The 11,311-nt window shown below is 57.1% G+C and overlaps 1 protein-coding gene across 5 annotated transcripts; it reads left to right on the top strand.

The window, feature by feature from the left end:
* The first annotated feature begins 1,750 nt into the window (after positions 1–1,750).
* Positions 1,751–9,992, top strand: Znf467 (zinc finger protein 467). 5 transcript variants are annotated; one of them, XM_076832107.2, is made up of 6 exons: positions 1,751–2,000; positions 3,567–3,644; positions 4,001–4,076; positions 4,525–4,641; positions 5,463–5,576; positions 8,144–9,992. In XM_076832107.2, exons 3-6 carry the CDS (start codon positions 4,043–4,045, stop codon positions 9,679–9,681), a joined length of 1,803 nt encoding a protein of 600 aa, XP_076688222.1. In that variant the 5' UTR covers positions 1,751–2,000; positions 3,567–3,644; positions 4,001–4,042; the 3' UTR covers positions 9,682–9,992. The 5 variants fall into 5 exon arrangements, with proteins under 5 accessions (XP_076688222.1, XP_076688207.1, XP_076688213.1 ...); XM_076832092.2 differs by having other exon boundaries at positions 1,751–1,920; positions 3,480–3,644; XM_076832098.2 differs by having other exon boundaries at positions 1,751–1,920.
* The last annotated feature ends 1,319 nt before the right edge of the window (positions 9,993–11,311 follow it).

Consider the following 11,311-nt stretch of genomic DNA (forward strand, 5'->3'; position numbering starts at 1 on the left):
TCCTGGTTACCAGCAGAACTCTGAGACACTCAGGCTGGAATATGGCCTGGACCTCAGACTGACACACCAGCTCCTAAGCCTGATGTCCCACTGAGCATCCTGAATAGTCATCCCACCTGGGGTGAACAAGAGCTAGGTTCAGCTTCCTTCTGGAACCTGGGGCCAAATAAAAAGGGTCATGTTGAGCTTCTTCCAGGGCTCACAGATAGCTAGGATTGGCATCCTAGACCCAGTAGTCCTGGAAAAGAGCCAGGGTGTGTGTGGTGAGCCTACTGTTCTTCCAGCCTTTCTCAACGCTCACACATTACTCCTCCTTTTGTGACCTACATGTGGACACACCTGCTCCAGCCCAGCACACACAGAGGTACACATTTGCTCCCAGGGCGACCTGCAGTCTAGTCAGCATCCATTCTACAGAAGAGCCTTTCTAAGCTGAATGGGAAGGACCACCTGCTCTTCCAGGTCCGGCTGTCCCTGGGCCTCTCACTATCACCATCCACAGACATTGGGGACACCCCTGCTGTGTGCTGTGCTACTGTGTCCTACAAGGTCTGCCTTGGGTCAATGTGCTCTGATTCCATAGGTGTCTCCATTCTTGTGATTGGGTGCTATAGCCAGGGGCACTTGTTCAGTCCACAAGGGCCATTCACTGGCCTCCCCTTCTCAGGTTTACTCCAGTTCTGGATTCCAGCAGTCATGAATAGGGCATCATTGGGCTTTGGAAGAAACACAAGTCACAGGCAGGAAGGAGGAAGCCGGAATCCAGGGGAGCAGGCAGAAAGATCGTGGGGAGGAGGTCTGCAGTAACCAGTCCGCGGTTTAGCTTGAGGAGGACGGGATATGGGGAGTTTAGGGAGTGGAGCCTCACCCGCTAGGCTGAGGAGAAACTGCAGGACTGGGGCGGGGTCAGCGGCCAGGCCCCGGGGCTCAGAGGACAGCCCTCCACACCTGAGGCCTGCAGGGCCCACCTAGTACAGACGGCCTCCCCTCTCCGTCACCCCTCCCTGCCCCGCCCACGCAGTCACCGCCCATCCTCACCCCCTGCAGCCTCAGCGCCAGCCGCCCCTCCTCCCGGGGGTCCTCCCCAATTTCTACTGGGGGGTGGCGGAGGCTCTCTTTCCTTGGGTCCCTTTCCACCTTTCTCGCAGGGGGTCTCAGCTCCAGCCTCGGGAATCTAGGCTGGAGGGAAGGGGTCTGGGTGGACCCGGGTAGGGTGTAGAGCGGGACCGGCAGGAGTTTCTCAGATCCCTCCCGCCCCACCGTGGGTCCGACACGTCTCTGGCAGGACCGCGGGGGGCCACAAACCCGACCGGCACTCGCGATCTGAAGACTGCGGCGTACTCCTTCCCAGGCTCCCACTCCGAACACGCCCCCTCCTCTTCCTGGCAACCCCTCACCCCCTCCCGCGCTCCACCTTTCCCCGGCTCCTCCCTCCGAGGCTGCGAGCACCCTCCCTCGCAGCCCGAGTGCCCTACCTCCCCGGTCTCCTCTCCCTCCTCCCCTCCCTCCTCCCCTCCCTCCCCGCTTCCCCCCTGTCCAGAGCTCCCACTTTCCGTCCTCTCCTGCGGGCGTCGGGCCTCAGGACCCTCACCTGCACACCTAACCCCGCGGTGCACGTCCCTCGACCCCACTCCCCGAGGCCACGGTCCCAACCTCCCTAGCCTGGTGCCTCGGGGCTCCGCGCCCGCTTCCTCGGCCTCTTCCCCCTTGAGGGCGCCGCTGCCCAGCTCCCTCTCCCTCGGCGTTTTTCCTTCCCCTCCCCGCGAAGTTTCGGGGCTGTCAGTCTGTCAGTCTTTCGGGCAGTCGGCACCCGGGCTGCAGGCAGCGGGCGCCATTGTGAGCAGAGCCGGCTCGGGCAGGAGGCCCGGGCGCCTGGGTCCCCGAGGCTGGCTGCGGCGCGGCGACCCGCCGGCCCGCCAGGTAAGGGCCGGGGAGGCTCCCGGCGCCGGCGGCCCCGCCCGCCTCCCCTTCGGCGCACACTCACAGCCCGCTGCGTGCAGGTGACAGCCCCCGGGGAAGGGGCGCGGGGAGCGGGGCAGGGATGGGGGAGGGGCACGGGTCGCAGGCGAAAAGGATGGGACCGAGCCGGGGGCGGGGGGGGGGAGGCTGGAGGGGCGGGGGACGAGGGTCGCGGAGTGCAGGAAAGGGATCCGGGAACTGGAGAGAAGGGCGGGGGCCGGGTGGGAATCGGTGGGAAAGGGGCGGGAGGGTCCCCAGGGGAGGGAGCGGGGAGTCTCTGGAGAGCAGAGGGAGAGTGGGAGTGGGCCGAACCGGAGCGGAGGAAAACCGGGCGCCCGGGATCCGGTCTTTGGGAGGGGCGGGAGAGCAGGGCGCTGACAGGTGAGCCCCGGAGCGGGGCAGCGGGCCGGGACCCGGAGTGACTCCGGAGGACAAACGGAGGAGGGGAGGTGGAGTGGGGTCTGCTCGGGAGGAAAACTTGGGGGGTGGTGAGAAGTCAGTGGGGAGCAGAAATAGGGACGGGACCACTGAGAGGGAGGTGTTGGGGAGAAAGGGTTCGGAGGGGAGGTGGGGTGGGGAGGGGCAGGGCCAGGGAGAAGGTCGGGAGTGAGCTGGGTCAGAACGGTAGCCCCAGCCTTGGGGCGCCAGGGGACGAGGGAGCTGGGGAGCGCACTGGAGGGGGAGGGGAAGAGCGGTTCTGGGGACCGGGAGGGGAGGGAAACGAAGCTGGAGCCTGCTGGGGAGGCAGAGGGGGAAGGGAGGCGGGGGCCGCGGAGGGGAAGGAGAGCTGCAGGGGGGAGAGGGGAGGGAGGGGGAGGGAGGGCGGTGTGGGGACAGGAGGAGGAGGGCTGGGGAGGGGTGGAGGGAGGGAACCGAGGTGAAGAGAGGGAAGGAGAGGAAGAGAAACCAGAGTGGGGGAGGAGAGGGGGAAGGGAGGGGCGAGCAGGGTGGGGGAGACCAGCTGAGAGCTGGAGGGCGGGCGTTGGGGAGGAAGGAAAAGAGGAGGGGGAAGGAAGGGAGAGAGTGTGCAGCCGAGGAGGGGGATGGAGCGGGGGAGAGTCGGGCGGGCGGGGAAGGGCGGCCCAGAGCCCAGGGAGGGGGAGGGGAACGGAGCGCTGCTGGAGACTGCCCGGAGCGGAGGGTCAGGGAGGCGGTGGCGGCTTAAGGCCGACCGGAGAGGGCCGTGAGGGGTTGGCCCCGCTGGTGCGGGCAGGGGCGGAGCCCTAGGGGCGGGGCAGGGGGAGGGGCTCCAGGAGGCTACCCGATTTGGTGGGGAGAGAGGGCGGAAGGCAGAGGGAGCCGGGAGAGGGGAGGGACAGAGGGAAGGCTGCAGGGGGGAGGGGGAGGGGAGCCTGCTGGGGGAGGGGGAGGAGCCCACAGGGGACGGAGCAGGGAAGGGGGTGCAAGGAGGGGTGTTCTGGCCTGGGGGTGTCCTAGCACAGAGCAGCCTCATGGGGAAGGGAGTGGTTTTGAAGTAGGGGCTTTTGGAGAAGCCAAGACCATTTCCTACCTTTAACAAGGACCCTTCTCTGATGGGGAGCCCCCACCTAGTCCTAGACGACACTCCCTCCCCTGCCGGCTGGCTTCTGTTTCACCATCTTCTGCAGTGACAGCTGGAGGACCCAGGAAATGAAGTTTCCCACTCCCCACCCTCTCCCCAGAGAATGGTTCCTGCCAGTCCCCAGGCAAGGACACTGGGTTGTGCTTGGGGTGGGGCTGCCAATGAACTGGGGCTGGCTGGAGAGACCTGCCAGGCAAGGGTGGGTAGGTGGGTGAACTGATTTCCAGAGCCAACCAGAGCTTGCAGAAATGGCTTCAAGCCTTTCTTCTTGGGCCCCCCATCTTTAAAGGTCTCTGCTCTTAAATTCATACTCCCTTATTTCCCTCACCTGTTTGGGGACATCACCTTTGGAGCTCCTGGGAAGAGCTAGGAGGGAGAGATTGGGCAGAGCTTCCTGCCCAACCTTCTATATGGTGGCTGCTATTCTAGACCCAGGTGGAAACTGGCAGGAGGAACCTGATGGCAGTCTTTTCTCCTTAGGGTCTGTGACCTGGTCCCCAGGAGGGGCTACTCCCTGTTGCCATGAGAGAGACTTTGGAGGCCCTCAGCTCTCTGGGTGAGAGAACTGAAGGCACTTGGGGGTGGGGTGGGATTAGGGGGCATCTACAAGGCATAGAGTAGAGTTCTTCCAGAGGCCGAGCCCTGGAGCCAGAGGCCCTAGGGGCCTGTAGGACAGCATCCTTTCAGGTGACCCGGTCTGTTTGAATACCCAGAGGAGGGAAGTTGTGCTAAACTGCAAGTGTATATGGGGACTCACTCAGCTCTGGGACTTAAACTTATTCTCTCTAAAGCTATTCTGTTTCTTCCTTCTATCTTTGATTCATCTCAAAGGAGCTGAGGTTGATACCTGGTCAGACTGCTGGGGAGCCTGGGCTGTTGTCTCTTATCACTATTATTGGGAAGCCCTATCCTTGAGCAGGCTAGGAAGGGGAGGGCCCCACTTCTGATCATCAGTTCTGTACAAGATGATTTACTTGGACCCATTCTTCTATCGCCTGTAATAGGATTCTCTGTGGGACAGCCAGAGATGGCCCCCCAAAGTGAGCCCAAGGACAGGTCTCATAATGTCCAGGGGCAGATGTCCTCCTCCAGTGAAGAGAGAACACTGGGTACATGCTCAGGTATGTAAATGGGGACCATGTAGGATGTCTCAGGAAGGAATTTTTCTTCCTTTCACTGCATATTGTTAAGCACCTACTATATGGTGACTGCTATTCTAGACAATTTAGAATGCCATCAGGACCAATAACCCCTATCTTCAAAGAGCTTAATCCTAGAGTGTTCAGAATCAACTAACAATAAATGTAAAAGCAAGAGAACCGATAAGCTACCCTAGAAGATAAATGCTGTGCAGGAGAGAATAAAGCACAGTAAAGGGGACCTTCAGTGAAGGGCTACAGGTAGGGATGAGGCCCTTCACTGAAGGTCCCCTTCACTGAGGGTGAAGAACAAGCCTCACTGGGAAGGAAAGATTGGAGCAAGATTTGAAAGAGGTTAGGGAGGTGGCTAAGGGAATATCAGCCAGGATGGAGTACTAAGGCAGGAACAGGCCTGGCTTCAACATTCTGATCCTTACCAATGATTTGCCTTGGACCTGGGGTCCCTCAGGGGTCTGGGAAGTACAGTCCTGCTGTTAGGAGCCTCAGGTAAGCCTCAGGTCAGGGGCCCCTCCTTGCTTTCACTACCTCACATACACATATTCCAGAAATTCCTCACTTATGGCTCCTGCAACCTGCCCACCCTTAGCAGCTGCCCGGCTTAAAGGAGCCTGAGGTTTCCCTGGGGCAGCTGGGAATTCAGCCCCTGCAGGTATGATGGGAGACAGAGTCCTGTGGGTGGGGATGGGCTGGGGTTTCAGATGTCCCTGCTTCCTAGCTGCAGTGGGGACCTTCATCCATCTGTGATGCTTCTGGAGGCCTTGAGGTTTCCTCTTCTCTCCCAGGGCATGAAGCCCCTGGTCCAGAGGAAGGAGCCCAGACAGAACAAGCTGAGGCTCCCAGCAGAGAAGAACAGGCATGTACTCCACAGAAGGCTGAGCCTGTGGGCTCCTGCTCAGGTGAGTCTTCCTGTTGCTCCATCCACCAAGAGGCCTCACAAGCCCCATTCCCTTGAGAGACAGCTACTCCAGGCCCTTCCAATCAAGAAGAGTTCAGACCCTGGACCCTTTCTGCTGTAGAACTCCGGCACCTAAAAAGAATTACACCCTGTAGATTGTGGGACCGAAGAGGCTGATCACCGAAGAGAAATATACCTTGTTTCAAACCTTGGTAGAAGTCCTAACTTCCCCTCTTCATCTTCCCTGGTATAATCTTAGGCTGTTGATCACCTGAATTACAGTTGCCATGAAGATAAAGGATGTGGATCAACTTTTCCACTGTCTCTGTCCTACATTCTCCTCTCCCCAAACCATCACTGATCTTGTTGGTACCAAGTTCTCCAAGACTATTATAGTAAACTCATCTCTCCTGTACCTAAACCTACCCATCACTACTTTTTCCTGCTACTATCTCATCACCTTTTGCTTGGTTAACTGTTTTAGTCAGTTTTTTTTTTTTTTTTTCTGTTTGACTAAAGGATCAGAACAATTGCAGAGAATGAAAAGTTTATTTGGGGACTCACAGCTTCAGAGGTCTCAATTCACAGCAGCAGGTTCTATTCCTCAGGGCTCAAGATGAGGCAGAACATCATGGCAGAAGAGTTGGCAGAAGGGAGGCAGCTTACATGATGATCAGGAAACAAACTCCACTCTCCAGATACAAAATATATACCCTATAGCCCTGTCCCCAAGGAACCACTTCCTCCAGTCATACCCTACCCGCCTCCAGTTACCACTCAATTAATTCCATCAGGGACTAATTCACTGATTAGGTTAAGATATAACCCAATCATTTTCCTCCAGACCTCCCTGCATTGTCTCATATATGAGCTTTTGGGGGACATCACATCTAAATAACAACAGTGACATTTATCCAACAAAGATTTATCTAGTCCCTACTATGCACTGACTGTGCTGAGTGTGGTAGGAAGAGATAGGCCCTAGAGGTGTACAGACATACTTACCCACTGAGCACTCTAGGATGGACTACCCCCTCTCCAGGACCTTGTGATCTGTCCATCTGTAAACAAGGATAACAGTAACTTCATGGTTGTGAGGTTTATAATGGTGTATGGCTAGTGTTTCATCTATAGTTGGCCCTCCATAAATGGTGGCAATGCTCATTTTTATTAGACTTAGTTATTATTAGACTTAAAATTAGAATACAATGTATCTACCCTTCCAGAAGCTAACATGTAATTGAGATGGCATCAGTGTTAACCAAGATGAAAGATTAATTAAAAGAACAATATAAGAGTTGCAAATAAGGAAAGAAGAGTCAGTGCTATAGAAGTTTAGGGTGAGAGATCCTTATTTTGACTGGATCTGTCAAAAATGTTGCTTTGAAATGCATCTTGAGAGAGGCATAGACTTCAGCTCAGAAGCTGGCTGGGGTGCAGAATGGAGAGACAGTCTAGACTGAGAAAGGACTTTGAAGCAGAAAAGGTGACATGTGACAGGGGTTGAAGGAGAGCAGTGTGGTGGAAATGAAGCATTCTCACCTAAAAGAAGAAAGTTGGAGTAGATCTGGGTGAGCCTCAGATGCACCTACAACTGGCTAAATCCTGGGGGAAAAAATGACCTATTGATGGTTCTTGAATAGAAGAGTGACACAATGAAAATGTGAGGCATATCACAGTATGATAAATAGACAGTTGTTTGGAAACGATAGATTAATGGAAGAAACTGGGAGTAGATGTACTTGTAGCAGTCCCTGTGTAATGTAACCAAGGCTTGGGCTATGAAGGACTTTAAGGGCCAGAGAGGAATTCAGATCATTTGGTCTAATGGTTCTCCAGCAGAACTGGGGATCTTCTGGGGGCTTTAAAGAGAGAGAACAGATCCATGGGCCCTTCTCCTACAGATGCATTTTTGAGAATTCCTCAGGAACTCAATCCTGCCTTTGGGCCAAGGCTCTCCCCAGGGCCCTCCCTGCTTCTGGAGAGGCTGACAACATTCACCAATTACCCAGGTCCTATAAACTTCAGCCTCCTCTTCAACTGGGATTCCCCCCTGGGCTGAAGGGAGCAGCAGGGGGAGCATTTGAGATGAAGGAACTGACTTTTAGGGTGCCCTGGTACTCTGTGGCCAGACAAAGGTAGGCAGCAGGAGGTGTCAAGACCAAAGGTCTCCTTTTGGGAGAAGATATACTGTTCTAATGTTATCGTCAGCCAAGGTGAGGTGTGGGAAGGTCAGGTGTTTGGCAACAAACCTGCAGAGCTGCACCCGATTTTTGGGACACCCAGGGGAGCTACTCAACTGGAGACACGGTTCCAGAAAGGAGCTTGCTGGACAGCAAGATCTGGGGCAGCCACCCAGAGCCTGAGAGAAAAGTCACGGAAGGGGGCAGGTGTTTATCAGCATGGCAGGCTGCAGAGCAGGAGGAGAGTGAGAAGAGTTTGGGATTTGGTCATTCCCGGCAAACTTTTTGGGTAGAGTGGAGAGAACAGAAGCCAGATTGCTGGGCTCCTGGGAGGCAGTACTACTGGCGTTGAGCTTACTAGACAATTCTTGTTTTGACTATTCAGGAGACGAATGGATGATTCGGAAGGTGAAGGTGGAGGATGAGGAACAGGAGGCAGGAGAGGCGGTCGAATGGCCCCAGCATCTCTCGTTACTTCCCAGCCCTTTCCCAGCGCCTGAATTGGGACATCTGGCTGCTGCATACAAACTGGAGCCAGGGGCCACGGGGGCATTAGGGGGGATCGCGCTGTCCGGGTGGGCCCCGATCCCGGAGAAGCCTTATGGTTGCGGGGAGTGCGAGCGGCGCTTCCGGGACCAGCTGACGTTGCGGCTGCACCAAAGGCTGCACCGGGGCGAGGGACCCTGCGCCTGCCCGGACTGCGGCCGCAGCTTCACTCAGCGCGCCCATATGCTGCTGCATCAACGCAGCCACCGCGGGGAACGGCCTTTCCCATGTTCCGAGTGCGACAAGCGCTTCAGCAAGAAGGCCCACCTGACCCGCCACCTGCGCACACACACGGGAGAGCGACCCTACCCGTGCGCGGAGTGCGGCAAGCGCTTCAGCCAAAAGATACACCTGGGTTCGCACCAGAAGACCCACACAGGCGAGCGGCCCTTCCCCTGCACTGAGTGTGAGAAGCGCTTTCGCAAGAAGACGCACTTGATCCGGCACCAGCGCATCCACACCGGCGAGAGGCCCTATCAGTGCACGCAGTGCGCACGCAGCTTCACGCACAAGCAGCACTTGGTGCGGCACCAAAGGGTGCACGAAGCAGCTAGTCGAGCGCAGCCCTCTCCCGACGCGCCTTCTTCGCCGCATTCCCCCGCCGAGTCCTCCACCCCGTCCCCTCCTGGACCGAAACCTTTCTCTTGCTCTGACTGTGGCCTGAGCTTCGGCTGGAAAAAGAACCTCGCCTCACACCAGCGTCTGCACCTCAGCGAAGGTCGCTCCTTTGGGTGCAACGATTGCGCACTGGGAGCCACCGTGGACCCTGCTGCCGCCGAACCCTTAGCCTGCGTGCCCCGTGGGCCAAGTTGTGGGCCAAGTTGCGGCCCTGCGTCGGGCACAGTGACGCCCCAGCGCACCCCCTCGGGCGAAAGGTCTTTCTTCTGTCCGGACTGCGGGCGCGGCTTCGCCCACGGACAGCACCTGGCGCGGCACCGGCGCGTGCACACGGGCGAACGGCCCTTCGCCTGCGCGCAGTGCGGTCGCCGCTTTGGCTCGCGGCCCAATCTTGTCGCCCACTCCAGGGCCCACAGCGGCGCCAGGCCTTTCGCCTGTGCTCAGTGTGGCCGCCGCTTCAGCCGCAAGTCGCACCTGGGCCGTCACCAGGCGGTGCACACAGGCAGTCGCCCCCACGCCTGCGCCATCTGCGCCCGCAGCTTCAGCTCCAAAACCAACCTGGTCCGCCACCAAGCGATCCACACCGGCTCCCGCCCTTTCTCCTGCCCTCAGTGTGGCAAGAGCTTCAGCCGTAAGACCCACCTGGTGCGGCACCAGCGCATCCACGGCGAAGTGGTGCACCAGGCCTCAGAGACCGACCTCTCCGCCCCAGCCTGGCCGGCTCCTACAGAGGTGGCACCGCCCCCGCTCTTCTTCTGAGCCGAGTTCTCACTAGGATCCTTCCTCTGCTCACAGATTCCAGAGAATTGTGCGCCAGAGGGCCTGGGCTGCTGCCGGAGGCCTGCACTCCTTTGGCCACCGTCCTATCTTCAGTGTCTAGGGAGATGTCCGCAAAGCCTACCCAGCTTTGGTGTTCATGACAAAGACAGTGCAGAGAGAACCCCAGCGACTCATGTGGGAAAGCAGACGTTTCCTGGGCCAGGAATGGTCAAGAGCCGGCTGGGTGGAGAACCTCTACCCAGAGTGAAAGAATCTGTGTACTTCAAGTGGTATTAAAGTTCTAATCTGCAGTTCTGGGGCTGTTACCTGAGCTGGGGAAGGCAAGCCTGTCTCCTCCATCCCCTCCCCACCTCCATGCACAGGAAAACCCTCTTCCCTTTTTGTCACGGGATGGTTGAATTTAGCCCGCTGCCGTTAATTGGCTTTTCCAGATCAAATGTTATATGCTACCCTGGTTCTTGCTTCTAGTTCAGAAATTTGGCAGAAGGAGATCTTACAGCACATTCCATTCCCCACATGCCAGGAACTGAAGACTAGGGCTGAAGGGAAGGCAGAGAGGGGCTGCTTGCCCTTGGTCATTCCCTAGAGACCAAGGGGCTTCCCAACAGTAGCCTCACCTGTGGCCGGCTTGGGCAGTGAGGAAGTAGTGAATGAAGGCTGCACATTCTCCACCAGGTGCTCTCCTGGTGAGGGGCGCTTGCTCAGGAGCCTCCCCAACTGCATCTGCCCAGCCCAGGCAGCTGTGTGAGCTGGGGCTGGCTGGTGTGGAGGGGAAGGGCAGGGGAAGGACAGGGGAATGGGGCACTAGATTTAGGAATGAGTAGTCTTAGGTTTGACTGCTCCTCTGTGTCACAGGGGACTTGGAGCCCTGCGTTTATTCCTCTGGACCTTGGCTTTCTCATTAAAATGAGAATTGATATTGACAAGGGCTGAGACCCTTCCTGGTTCAACATCACTAGTGCCAAAAAAAATAACCCTAGCAAACATTTAATGGGTGCTCATTGTGTTCCAAGCATGGCACTAGGCACCAGGAACAACGTGCAGCAAGAGAGCAAGGACCCTGTCCTCACAGAGCTCACAGTCAATGTAAGTGCCACCGCAGGGTACACACAGAGGCTTTTGGAGTGCATAGTAAGGACATCTAAAGGTCTAGTAGAAGTCAAGGGAGGTTGGATGGGTGAGGGTGCTGCTGAAGTGAGGTGTGAAGAAGGCATGGGAAGCAGGAGGTGGAGCCAGGTGCACATGGGAGAGGATAGTGTGTCGGAAGTCAAGCAAGGTCCAGCATGGCTGGAGGGGATGAGAGGCCAGAGAGGTGCCGGAGAGCTAGAAAGGCCTTTAGTGCATGTGCAGGAGTCTAGAATCTATCCAGCAGAGTGGGGGACCACAGCAGGGTTTAGGCAGGGCAGGGATGTGGCCATGTTTACATGAAAGGTGTGGGGCTGAAGGGTGAGCCTGGAGGCCTGCACTTCAGTTGTCCACATGCCAGGTAGTGGTGACCTTGGACCATGATTTTGTCAGATGGGATGGAGAAGTGATGTCAGGAGATACTTAATAGGCAGATGGTACAAGACTTCTTGAGGAGGAGTGGGGACATTGGTGAGGTTGGCCT

Source organism: Callospermophilus lateralis, chromosome 1, assembly GCF_048772815.1.
Source record: "Callospermophilus lateralis isolate mCalLat2 chromosome 1, mCalLat2.hap1, whole genome shotgun sequence".
NCBI classification, from domain to species: domain Eukaryota; kingdom Metazoa; phylum Chordata; class Mammalia; order Rodentia; family Sciuridae; genus Callospermophilus; species Callospermophilus lateralis.